At 39.5% G+C, this 12,750-nt stretch overlaps 4 protein-coding genes and 1 long non-coding RNA gene across 8 annotated transcripts; 1 reads left to right on the forward strand and 4 right to left on the reverse strand.

The window, feature by feature from the left end:
* Positions 1–90: 90 nt before the first annotated feature.
* On the reverse strand, positions 91–3,676 carry AT1G06550 (ATP-dependent caseinolytic (Clp) protease/crotonase family protein). Its single transcript, NM_100534.4, has 16 exons — positions 3,502–3,676; positions 2,996–3,066; positions 2,815–2,898; positions 2,660–2,728; positions 2,517–2,580; positions 2,351–2,424; positions 2,188–2,271; positions 2,014–2,098; positions 1,850–1,935; positions 1,513–1,634; positions 1,331–1,391; positions 1,152–1,250; positions 814–915; positions 657–698; positions 452–561; positions 91–346 (listed from the first exon to the last, which is right to left on the reverse strand). Exons 2-16 carry the CDS (start codon positions 3,026–3,028, stop codon positions 298–300), a joined length of 1,164 nt encoding a protein of 387 aa, NP_172142.2. The 5' UTR covers positions 3,029–3,066; positions 3,502–3,676; the 3' UTR covers positions 91–297.
* A 402-nt stretch (positions 3,677–4,078) lies between these two features.
* Positions 4,079–8,470, forward strand: AT1G06560 (NOL1/NOP2/sun family protein). Its single transcript, NM_100535.4, has 12 exons — positions 4,079–4,362; positions 4,650–4,938; positions 5,187–5,334; positions 5,725–5,862; positions 5,961–6,023; positions 6,190–6,311; positions 6,481–6,712; positions 7,023–7,234; positions 7,551–7,651; positions 7,818–7,899; positions 8,003–8,064; positions 8,177–8,470. The coding sequence occupies exons 1-12, from the start codon at positions 4,124–4,126 to the stop codon at positions 8,286–8,288; spliced, it is 1,800 nt and encodes a 599-aa protein (NP_172143.3). The 5' UTR covers positions 4,079–4,123; the 3' UTR covers positions 8,289–8,470.
* Positions 7,347–7,573, reverse strand: AT1G04483. Its single transcript, NR_138724.1, has one exon. It is a non-coding gene; the product is annotated as an other RNA (long non-coding RNA).
* Positions 8,349–10,009, reverse strand: PDS1 (4-hydroxyphenylpyruvate dioxygenase; the record flags this gene model as incomplete). 2 transcript variants are annotated; one of them, NM_001160839.1, is made up of 2 exons in its annotated part: positions 8,349–8,653; positions 8,768–10,009. In NM_001160839.1, the coding sequence occupies 2 exons, from the start codon at positions 10,005–10,007 to the stop codon at positions 8,637–8,639; spliced, it is 1,257 nt and encodes a 418-aa protein (NP_001154311.1). The 2 variants fall into 2 exon arrangements, with proteins under 2 accessions (NP_001154311.1, NP_172144.3); NM_100536.4 differs by having other exon boundaries at positions 8,479–8,653; positions 8,761–9,923.
* A 450-nt stretch (positions 10,010–10,459) lies between these two features.
* Positions 10,460–12,737, reverse strand: AT1G06580 (Pentatricopeptide repeat (PPR) superfamily protein). Of its 3 annotated transcripts, none has more exons than NM_001331634.1 (2): positions 12,334–12,719; positions 10,467–12,155 (listed from the first exon to the last, which is right to left on the reverse strand). In NM_001331634.1, the coding sequence occupies exon 2, from the start codon at positions 12,086–12,088 to the stop codon at positions 10,904–10,906; it is 1,185 nt and encodes a 394-aa protein (NP_001320555.1). In that variant the 5' UTR covers positions 12,089–12,155; positions 12,334–12,719; the 3' UTR covers positions 10,467–10,903. The 3 variants fall into 3 exon arrangements, with proteins under 3 accessions (NP_172145.1, NP_001320555.1, NP_001320556.1); NM_001331633.1 differs by having other exon boundaries at positions 10,467–12,158; NM_100537.4 differs by having other exon boundaries at positions 10,460–12,737.
* Positions 12,738–12,750: the final 13 nt, after the last annotated feature.

The following is a 12,750-nucleotide window of genomic DNA, read 5'->3' on the forward strand; positions in this document are numbered from 1 at the left end:
TTCAACGACCTAAACGTGACTTCCTTTGTCTAACCTTAACACTAATATTAAACTGGTGGTTAGTTTTGTTTGTGTGGAGGAGACATCATTTGAAAATGATAACTACTATTGACTATTATTGGTAAAAACTCTAATTATATCATGGCGACCCATGTTTTACATATAAACCTTATTTAATCATCGCTGCATGAGTTTGAGTCTCAAGCAACACATTATGTAGCAATACAACACACGTGGAGTTTCAGTTTTTAGGATAAAGTATTAAAATTGGAACACATATATGGTCTAGAGTCTATACTATCCTCGTACAGATGCGTAGCCTGAAGTCTCGTATTTGCCTCCCCACCTGTGAATTTCCAATGGTACATTATCAAAACCTAAGGGATTGTTTCAAGAATCATTCAGATCAAAAGAAAGTTTCAGAGTTGAGTTTACTATCCCTTAAACCGACCTGTTTTCTTCTGTTTCAGGGATTTGTAGTTCAATATCATCATCCTCAAAGAGCTTAAACACCGAGTTGATTTTCTCATCATCCACCTCATCTAATGTCGCTGGATTCCACTGCACCAAACCCAATCATAGAAGTTTGTAAGTATGTTAGATGCGATCTCGGTTCTAAGCAGACTCAAATTTTGCTTTCTCGAGTGGACACATACCTTTGGAGAATTGTCTTTGTCTATGGTCAGAGCCCTTATACCCTGCGAGTTATAACACAGAATCAGAAAAAGAATATATAGTGAGAGTAGCATGATGCGACGATTTTCCTAAAACACAAAACCAAAAACCGTTGCAGTATTTGCATCTGTTTTCTACCTCATACATATCAGGGGATATGGTTTTCCTCAAGATATTCAAGGTGAGCCGAAACTCTTTCTTCAGGCAATCACTCAGCGTTTGTTTTCTACCTTCACGGATCTGGAAAATTTAGACATCACAACAATCACTCAATTTCAACACTAAAAGGAAAATCTGCAAGGAAAAAATTTATGAAAGTCGCCTCATATATTTCACAAGAACGTAACGAGAATTGCTGATATTGTTAGCCTAAAGCCTTCACCTTAAAGCCTTTCAAAACATTAGCTCGAAAGTAACCATTTTCTCTTCCAAGAAGTAAATGGTAACAGGAAACTCATCTAACAAATAACAATTACCGATTGTAGTACTATCTTCAACCCTGTGGGTGACGATCGCTTTAGACCTTTGATGACTGGAGTTATCCATTCATTCCCGTCTTTGCTTGCTTCAGCTTCCTGTAAGAGGAAAAGGTATATTTCATACCGATGAATAGAGGCGGGAATGAATTCTGTTCTAGGAAAATCGGATGACTTACAAATGCTTGTATGATCTGCTTCACACTTTCTTTTGAGAAACACTCATTGATTACCGACTGCCTGCAGATCAGCCATAGCCCCAAAGTTAATACCGTCTTCGTGTGTATATACACCAGAGGGGAAAAAAGATTAATCAGCATCTCAAGCATGAAGAAATGCAATATAAATAAAATTGTGTTACTTGTTAAGGATGCTGTCTTTGTCAAGGTTGACTTTCTCGGAGAACTCTTCAATTGTGGATTGGACTACATCCGCATCTCCTGAGTCTAAACTCACAAGCCGTGCCTCCAGATCCATCAATTTCTGACAATAAGAAAAGAAAGCATTCCATTCATCATTTCTAGAACAACTGTAGAATCTGTCCTCATTCAAGCTACAGGATAATAGTCAGAGATTCCAACAACATTGCTAAAGTTGCAGATGATAAATGTAAAGTTGCAAGACAGCTCAACAATATTTGCGGATATATTTACATCCTGAATCAATCAAATCCAATGAAAGCATTCTCAAATACTCACACCAGAAGGTACAAAATGTGTTGCCATTCCAATTGCTACAAGTTCTTTGCCGTTCAATCTTGCCCCAGTTAAAGCCAAGAACTCTCCTGCAAAACTCAAGTACATTAGAGATTAGCCAATGCATAGCTGGAACCAATATTTGGTGTTACCGGTTTAGCAGTAACCTAAATGACCAGGAAGACGTGAATGGATGTAGGAGAACCCGCAATCAGTGTGAAACCCGAAACTTGCTTCTGGAGTCGCAAAAACCTATCAATGAAAGAAATAGTTAAAGCTGTACTTGTTTCTTTGCCATTATACGCAAATAAAATGTGAAGCAGACTAAACTTCTAACTCACAGTTTTCTCTGTCACAACTGAAAACTTCATAGGGACCATCAATGCTGCACCTCCACCCATCGATATTCCATTAACCAGAGACACCTATACAATTCTATTCTGTTGAATACTCCTCAAGAAGACACTTTCATACAATAAAATATGGAGCTATACTAAAATCCACCTGCGTCTTCTTGTATGTGTGGATATGATAACACAGCCAGTACATCCGGTAAACAACCTCAAGGCAAGAATCCTCTGTTAAAAACGACATATCATCATTAAGTTACGACAAAATCTCTTTGAATGTGTTCTTTTGACAAAACATGTTGATTCTGTTAGCGTCTTACTTGATTCCTGTCCGTGATAAAACACCTTTAGATCACCACCGGCGGAGAAAGCTCTACCTGTACCCTGCACAAATAAGCTATGTTATGAAATATATCTACAGTAGTAGAAAATCATAAACAGACCAAGGACCAAAGAATCAAACCTTGATCAATATAAGCTTTGTTTGGTCATCCTTCTCCCACAATTCAAGATATTCTGCAAGCTTAAAGACCTGAGTTTCAAATTATTCGATTAGACGGCTTTCAACATCTGAAAGAGGAGAATATTATCAGCTTCTGATCTTAGATCTTAATATACCACTTCCGGAGAGATGACATTCAGCTGACGAGGGCGGTTAAGAGTAGTCAATCTTACAGAACCTTTTTCCTCTCCAATAACAACCTGTAAGAATGCCAGATTCCAAAAGTTTTGATGATGGTTTACGACTGAATCATGAAGAGGAGAAACACTACAAAAGACTGAAAAAGGCAGAGATTACCGGCTCATCGATGTTTTGACCTTCTTGAGCCATATCCAGCTTTCTCAAAACGACAACAATAACTTACTAATCTGGTCAACAAAAATGTCAAAACCATCAGTTTGAAAGAGTCGGATATGAAAAACACTCTCAAACTGCCAAACTACACTGTCAAGAAATTCCACAAAACTTCAGACCCAATGAGACAAATCCTAATATTCACGAACTTGCAACAATCTAATTTCAACCTCCCTAGATTATTCTCTACTTCATCCACTAGAACAAGAACACAAATTCTATTCAAAATATATAAACTTTATGATCGGAGAATGAGCATTTCAAACTAAAATCCTACTCTTCCAAGTTCCAACCAACGAATAGATGGCTAAAGACTCAGAAATGAAGAAACTTTAATGGGAACAGACTCCATTACAAGTTGCAAAAATCAAAAAAATCCAAGAGCCTCTCACAAAAATGAAGAAGCTAATAGTGAAATCAAATGAAATAGAGAGAGAAAAAGGGATAACCTTGCAAAAGGGGTCTGGTGAGGAATGGAGCTCGAAATGTGAGAAGCCATTTATATAACCTGTGGGTACAGTCATTGAGAAAATGGCAGGTGAAGCTAATCATCATCACAAGGAGAGGGGGTTTGGTAGGAAAAGACTCTCATCAAACCTTTTAGCTTCTTCTACCTAACCTTTTTTGACCTTTATATAAAAAACCTTACATCAAAGTAAATAAACAAGCAGATGAATATGATGGACTTATTCTTTGCAACCTAAGGCCCATATACCATTAAAGCTCTGAATGTGATGGGCTTATTCATTGCAACCCAAGGCCCATCTGTCATTAAAGCTCTGAATGATATGGGCTTATTCTTTGCAACCCAAGGCCCATCTACCATTAAAGCTCTGAATGAGATGGGCTTATTCATTGCAACCCAAGGCCCATCTACTATTAAAGCTCTGAATGATATGGGCTTATTCATTGCAACCCAAGGCCCATACACCATTAAAGCTCTGAATGATATGGGCTTATTCATTGCAACCCATGGCCCATCTACCATTAAAGCTCTAAAAAGGTAAAAACCCAAGAAGTTTCTTCCCTTGAAGAAGCTCTCTCTATCTCTCCAGTCTCCTTCCACCTTGAATGAGTAAAGCGAGGGTTCTGCTAAAACCCTCTTCCCTCACCACTTGCTTAACCAGAGCCAAGGCCTTCTTCTCCTCTGTTTCTCAGTCACGCTCTATCTCTCATCAGATGGAGATGGGTCCTTCCGATTCGGAGCGTTACTGTTATGATCCGGTACTGCGATGGAATCCTGAAGTTGAAGACTACTTCACTAAAGCTTATGGACCCGATCACTTTGCTCGCATTTCAAAGGCTCTCACGTACTTTTCTATCATTCTCATCTACTTCTGAAGCAACATTGCCCTCCTTTAGGCGCATTTAGCTGGATTCGCTTTGCCTTATTGCTTATTCATTCTCTAATCTCCTAAATCGAATTATTATTTAATTGCATTTTCCCCAATGTTAGCTTCTCCTTCACATGTTTCAGTTGTAGTCTGCCATCGTAACTAAATTAACAAACTTTCTCACATTTTTCTTGCGTCTGCTCTAGTTATTGTTGCTACATTTTGCTCGACTCTATATATATTTTGTTTTTGTTCCATATTAGGCGCCCATCTTCATACTCCTGCATTAGGGTGAACACTGTTAAAACGACGAGTGATGCGGTTATCGAAAAGCTTACGAAAATTTTAAACGACTCGGAGGAGGGCTTGAAGCTAGTACAACCAGATGGAAGTAGTCCCGTCACCAAGTGTCAGATACCTGGTTTGGATTATGTTGTCTTTGTCAATGGTTCAGGCCCACATAAGATAGAATATGATTCTGGTCTTGAAAACCCTCCAAAGGAGGTACTAGTGAGCAGGAAGTGTGCTGAAGCAGTTCTCAGAGGAGCCCAGGTAATCTTGACGCTCTCTCAGTGAAACTTTAGTGGCTAGTCACATTGATACTTAAAATTATGCGATCTTAAAGTATTCCATTGGGAGGGCTTAAGCTTCTATCCTGTCACTATGCTGCTGGGAGTTGGGTTGGAATATGAATCCCTATCTTGGTTGTATTTCGTTATAGTTTTTGACAATCTAGCTGAGAAACTCCGGGCTTTTAAGTGAACAAATATGTACTAATTTCTCTTATGGGTCTTTGGTAGGTCTATGTGCCAGGTGTACTGGCTTGCACTGCCCATGTTGAGAAAGGAGATGCGGTTGCTGTCTGTGTTGCTATGGAACAACCTGGTGATGAAGGTGACTGGAGTGTTAATATGACTCGTGGGACCACTCTCCAGGGGCTGCCAACAGGCAAGAATCAGAAATGTTTCTTTTGCTTTCTTCTCTATAAAATAAGTGCAGGAACCTATCATATGATTGACCATTACTTTGTTTCACAGTAACTGAAACCCGAAGAATAGGTCTTTGATTTATTAAGCGCTTCACGTGTTAAGTTGTTTATTGATCAAAGGTGCTATTATTTGAGTAATAAATTATGGCAGCCAAAAGAGTCAAACAGTATACTCGGTGGAATGCGTTCAAATTTTAAAGAGTAGTTTTCCTCAATAATCCAGTCGTATTAGATAAGCTTTCTCTCCAGTATTTTTTCTTGAAAGTGTTATATTATCCATAAGTTTTAGGGGTGCCAACTACGAAACTTGTGAAATGTTTTTAACTTTAACAGTTGAAATGTTATTGTAGATCCTTACTATCGTGAACGCAGTGGACTATATATCGGCATGGGAACAGCTATGTTGTCAAGGGCTGGGATGTTTCGTGTTCCTAATGGAATTGCGGTGGATTTGAACCATAGAGTTTTCAGATTGCCTTCTTTACATAGTAAGATTCTTCTTTGTACTTCAGCTTACAATTTATGACTCTTAGTATCTTATTTCATCATGGGGTATTTCTCATACATTTTCGTTTTCGCTCCTTAGATATCCTTGAGGGGGAAATATTTCTTCAAAACCTGCCAAGTATTATTGTTGCTCATGCTCTTGGTAAGTTATATTAATTTTCGGCCTACAGTTTGCTTATACATTCACCCCTTTTATGATATAGTTTACATATATCCATAATTCAAATATAGTAGATCCTAGATATCGATGGGAAAGCCACAGTATTACAAAACTGATGAGATCCTAAATTCTTATCTTGCTTGCACAGATCCTCAAAAAGGGGAGAGAATATTAGATATGTGTGCAGCACCTGGAGGGAAGACTACTGCAATTGCTATACTTATGAATGATGAGGGAGAGATAGTGGCAGCAGATAGATCTCATAACAAGGTACAGTTTCTTATGATTAAGTAATGCTTATTGAAACAGGCATGATTTCTGTTGGGTTTACTTGCTTGCCAAATTTACATTATATGCGTAGAACACAAAACAAAATTTCTGGTTGGGAATGCAAAATCACATGCTCTAATTAGTTTGTTTACTGTTTTCCAAAACGCAGGTGCTGGTTGTCCAGAACTTGTCTGCTGAAATGGGTTTTACCTGCATAACAACATGTAAATTAGATGCACTAAAATCTGTCTGTCTTCCGACCACACTCAATGAGTCCACAATATTAATTAACGGTGATAATAGTAGTTCCATGACCAGCCATTCTGAATTATCATCAAACGAGGAAATGACATCTGTTACTTCTAGAAGATCCGAGGCTGACAAATCATGTGAGAAAAATGGTAAGTAAGCTACTCTCTCAAAGTGTTTGGTTTAGTTGTTTTTTTACCGAAATGGTGGCCTCTTTGTTTACTAGGTAAAAGTACCTCAACAAACTTGCCATGTTTGCATTGTCCTGACCCCTTTGTGGACAAGGACCTTAGTTATCACTTTGGCATCAAACAAATACAGAACTATAACTTTACTAAATTGGCATCTGTAGCCCATTATCTCACGTTTATGCATGTATATATAAATTCAAAATATATATATTTCAGTTGTTTTCAAAAACTAAGCAGAAGGTTGATTTTCCCATTATCACCCATGTTTTAGACAGCACTGAACAGCCAAATGGAGGGGATAATGTTAGCCAAGCTTACATCAGGAAGAATAAAGGAAGGTTGAAAAATGGTCGTGGAAGAACTCAATGCCAAGGTGGAAGAGCTGGAAAATCACAAGGTTTCCCGCCTAATAGTTTCGATAGGGTCCTTTTAGATGCTCCTTGTTCTGCCCTTGGCTTGAGACCTCGTCTTTTCGCTGGACTGGTAAGATAAATTCAAGACTTGTCCGTCTTGTGGGAACTTCTACTTTTTTGTGATTTTGCTTTATTAAGTTCTAATTCGCACGAGTTAACATGTACACATTCTAGTATTTGTGTCAACATGTGTGGATTAGCCTTAACTTAAACAGTTCTATGTGGCGGAAATATGATTTCTTAGTAACTTCTTGAAGCAATATATATATACTGTTATACATGTAGACCAAAATCTAAAGTGTTTGTAGTAATTCAGAGTAGAATCTGTGTTTCCAAGGCTTTTCAGAGGGTGGTACTTGTGGAATGAATTTGCTTATTTCTTGTAGGAGACTGTTGTATCTTTGAGAAACCATGGATGGTACCAGCGGAAAATGTTGGACCAGGCTGTTCAATTGGTTCGCGTTGGTGGAATTCTTGTATACTCAACGTAAGTATGCAAACATAATCTGAACTGAATTTTTGCATTATCCAAGACTCCAAGTTAAGCGGATGAGGCCTAACAACATAATGAGACATGTCCTCAGTCACATAGTCATGAGTAACTGAGAGTTACTGCAAGCTTACCTGGGAATATTTGTTTGCCATTTTGCTAGGTGCACAATTAACCCTAGCGAGAATGAGGCCGTGGTTCGCTATGCCCTGGATAAATACAGATTTCTTTCTTTAGCACCACAGGTTTGGATGTAAAATACCCTTTTCGTTGTCAAGTTCATGGCACATAGAATATCTAAGAAACTGTTCTTGTTCCTCGTTCTAATGTATCTTCATGTGTTTGCAGCATCCTAGGATCGGAGGACCTGGTCTAGTTGGTCGATGTGAATTCCCAGACGGATATATCGAGTAAGAATATATACCCATTAGAGTCAATAAATAAAAGCATTGATGATAAGAAGAGATGGCTCTCATCTCCCGTCTATAAATTCTAACAAACAAACCGAGTTATGTTTTGCAGGGAGTGGTTAAAACCCGGTGAAGAAGAACTGGTTCAGAAATTCGACCCGTCATCTGAGCTCGATACCATCGGGTTCTTTATAGCAAAGTTCAGCGTCGGCCCCAAGGATTAGGATCTCAAAATGCTGGTTCCGTATCCTATACATTCCTACACAAAATGGTGGTTTATACGTTGGTTTTGAATTTAAGATTGTATTTTTTGATTGATCTCGTTTTTAAATGAGATGTTGTATAACATTGTTTTGATAAGATAAAACAGTTTTACATTAATTACACAATCCTTTAGTTGGTTCTTCTTCTTGTTCATCCCACTAACTGTTTGGCTTCAAGAGTCTTTTCGTATTCTTCAATGGACTTGAAGAGCTCAGAGAAATTGCCTTTGCCAAAACCACCACATCCTCCACTCTGGTAAGCCTTCCCTTCCTCATCTTTCATCATGCATCCTACTCTCTGGATTATCTCTATAAATATCGTCGGCCTATTAACACAATCATAAACAAGAGATTGCTTAGTAAACTGTAACATGTTTATCATCAAATGGATTGTTAGGGAACTGTAACATGTGTTTGATCAAATGAACTGTACCTGTCACCTAGTGGTTTTGTGAAGATTTGAAGCAACGTCCCTTGATCATCTCTGTCTACAAGAATCCCTAATTCCTCACACTCCTTGATCTGATCATCGCTGAGCACGTCGCCGACCCGTTTCTTGAGATTCTGGTAGTAAGTAGGCGGAGGAGAAGGCATGAAGTCGAATCCTCCAATACTGCTCCTCTTCCTCATCTCTCTCAGGGTCCTGAATATGTCTTCACTCATCAGAGCCAGATGTTGTAGCCCTGCGCCTTCGTTATGTTCCAAATACGTCTGAATCTGACTCTTCCTCTTTGTTCCGTGCACTGGCTCGTTAATCGGTAGAAGAACCATTTCATCATTGCTAGCCAGGACCGCTGAATTTAAACCGCTCTCGGCGGTTCCAACGTCGTCTGCTGTGAACTCTGCGAATTGGTGAAAACCAGTGAACCCCGCTACATAAGTTAAAGCCGGACCAAGCTCAGGAACGTTTCCCACGGCGTGGTCAAGCCGCCGGATACCATAATCCAATGGGAACGACGACGCATCCTCTACACGCTCGAACCCTGGCAAGAATTCGGATTTTTCGGTATCTTCTGCTTTGTAACTAACATATCGGAGAACAACATCGCCGTATAGTTTAACCTCAGCGATCGTAACTGCTTCATTGAGGACGATAGGAGGCGACGAAGGAATAGCGCCATTAGCTACACTGATGGAGAAAGCTGACTCTGCGTCTTCTACTTCAATCGCAACGGCTCTAACACCGAGACCATGTGAAGAGAAGAAGGAACGACAAGAGCCGTGATCGAAACTTGGGATAGAAGCTGTGGTTGTCGGTTTAATCTCTCCGGCGGAGAGAGACGGAGAGTAAGGAGCAGTGAAAAGGAATCGGAGGTCACCGGAGGTGAGTAGGTAAGAGGCGTGAACCATGTTTCCGGTGGAAAGATCGGATTTGGCGGAGAATCTCATCCCCAGACCCCAGGAGAAGCGACGAGCGACGTTGGTTGCGTCGCCGCACCAGAACTCGATGTGATGGAAGCGCTTAACCTTGAATTTATCAGACTTTGGATTCTTTCTTACGAACTTGGAAAATCCGACGAGCTTGAATCCCGGCGACGACGCAGCGCCGTCATCATGGTTTTGATTCTCTGAAACGGCGGCGTTTTGGTGGCCCATTGATTTCACCAACTCTGCTAAAACTAAAACTCTGCTACGGAACTGTGTGTTTCGTTGAGCTGTAGAAGCTAACGATAGACACATATACGGATTTTATTATTTTATTTTAAAATTAAAATATTTTAGAGGTTAGAAAGAAAAAAGATCCTCTCGTGTGTCTGAGAATGTCAGGTCAACAGATGTGGACTGTTAGTGGACATCATAGTGTACACGTGTACGATCAGATTTTGATTACAAAGATAATGTTCCGTGATGGATCTCCCTGCTTTCTCTTTGGTTGATCCTTGTCCAGTTACGGAATGCTCACGTGTAAGACCTATCTACCGTTTAGAATAGTATTTTTTCCCCACAATATCAAACTATTACTTAAAAAATTGAAAATTTTCCAACCATTATGGATAGAGGCAAACATGAAATCTTTGGTAATTCGGTGGATTTGATTGGTGTTTGAAACAGGAAATTTAATTTGTAAAAGACTGAACCACTTTATAAGTTTCCTAATGGTCAATCTTCTCACACTTCTGGATTTGCAATGACCCGTTTGATCGAATCTTCGTTTGCCTGATTGCATATGTAATATGTTACAGTGGAGGTTAAATTCTAAAGTTACAGCTTACAACATGCTTAAGCAAATATTAGCTTCTCTATGTCAACAAATGTGCGTAAGAAAGAGACATCATTTACATGTATGTACAAAACTACACCTGCAACATCTAATGCTAGAGTGACCAAACACTTCAGCTTCAAAACTCTTCACATGTCCAAACCAAACCAGTCTACAATATGCCTTGAGGGTTGGTACCTTAATATCCTCTCATTCCCATCTAAAATATGATTAAATCCATCATGCCTCCTAGCTTAATGTTTGTCCAATTTCGTATCATACAACAGCCAAACTTAAAATTAAGACGCATCTGTGGTGATGGTGAACCCTTAACTCGCTATCTCTAAGGTGTCTCATATTTACCTCTTTTATACGTCTACTTAATTGGCATAAGCCCATCCTCTTTTTGCATTTTTCTATACAGCTCATGCGCTTCACGCCATAGTCTTTTCCTACGCAAGCCTATCATCATTGTAATGTACGTTATAACATCAGGACTTACTCCTTTGAGAGCAAGACTGCAAAATAAATACCAAGCATCTTCCACCTTATCAGCCTTACACAGCCCTTTGATGATAATATTATATGTAATAATACCAACAACTGTTTTACTCTTTTGCAAATCCTCCAGTCTCACCAATGCTTTTCCTATTTTTCCATGATCACATAGACCGTCTAACAAAATGTTAAAGGTATACATATCGGGATGCACGCCACAAGAAACCATCCGACCTAAAACCTTTTCGGCAGCACTAAATTTTCCCGCTTGACAATAACCTTGGTAAAGAGTATTGTAAGTGAATGTGTCACCATCCACTCCATCACGGGACATTACGCACAAGATTTTCATCCCATCATCTACCCTCTTGGCCTTGCAATATCCATTTATGAGAGTATTATAAGTCACTGCATTTGGGAAGAAACCTTTACTTACCAAAACATTAAGAACTTTTTTGGCTTCATCTAGAAGACCGTGAATGCAAAGCCCGTTGATCAGTGAATTGTAAGTGACAATATTAGGATTAACTGACCTTTGAATCATCTCATTGTACTGTTTCTTAGCCTCTAAAAGCTGCCCCTCTTTCCCATACACATCGATCAAAGCACTGAAAGTGATTACATCCGGGCTGATTCCCATCCTCATCATATCACTCAGTATTCGAGCAGAGACGCCCCATGTACCAGAATGGAAAAGGCGAGTAATGAGAGAGTTGTATGTAACAACATCCGGTCTAATTCCCATTTTCTTCATATGTTTCAAAACATCCAGCGCAGTATTCACTTGTCCCTTTTCGCAGAGACTATCAATGATAGTGTTGTAGATTACAACATTAGGTTCATATCCCAATCCCACGATTTGATCAACCAGAGACATGGCTTCATAAAATCTATTTACGTGACAGAATCCATTGACCAGAGATCCAAAGGTAACTATGCTGGGCTCAAAACCAAGCTTCATCATCTTTCCTAGACATGACAGAGCAAGAGAGAGTCGAGCGCATCGGCAGAAACAATCTATTAAAGTAGTGAAGCTATAGAGATCATGTGAAATTCCCAACATCTCCAAATGCCGAAAGAGAGAGATCACAGCTTCATACTTATTCAGCTTAGCAATGGCAATCAGTAATCTACTGAAATCAACAATGGAAGGGAGGGGATGAGACTCAGCCATGTCACAGAACAAAGTAAGTGCATCGTTAAACTTAATAGAGTGAAGCCCACTTCTCAATCTCTCTCGGTAATCACTCCTACCAGAAAAAGCTCGGGAATTGCAAATGCGTAATGAGAGAGCAGTTACAAGATTACCTTTCTCCAGAAGATGCCGATGAAGAAACCCCTTCGCCGTTAACGCAATCACAATCACAATCGATCTTCGCATCCGAAGATTTTTGTTTCAGAAGATTGGATTCGTTGACAATCTAATTCCTGGAAGAACCCTGAAAGAAGATCTGAAGTCGCCGAGTAGTGCTCCGGCGAGCAGGGAGGGGTCTGTTTACCGTCCCAACACGGTTTTGGGGTTTGAGCTGTTGTTTCATTCCAAAACGACGACGTTTTTGGCAAATGGGTTTCCTTGATTGTCATTAGTAGAGTAATTATCTTTGTCTGTTGTTTCACATGCTCAATTGTCTTTATCGTGACACTAAACGACTTGATAATGTTGCTCGATCGATAACAAGTAATGGAAACTAATATCAATCATGATTGTATTCACAATCTTGTTTC

This window comes from Arabidopsis thaliana (assembly GCF_000001735.4).
Source record: "Arabidopsis thaliana chromosome 1 sequence".
NCBI lineage: Eukaryota > Viridiplantae > Streptophyta > Magnoliopsida > Brassicales > Brassicaceae > Arabidopsis > Arabidopsis thaliana.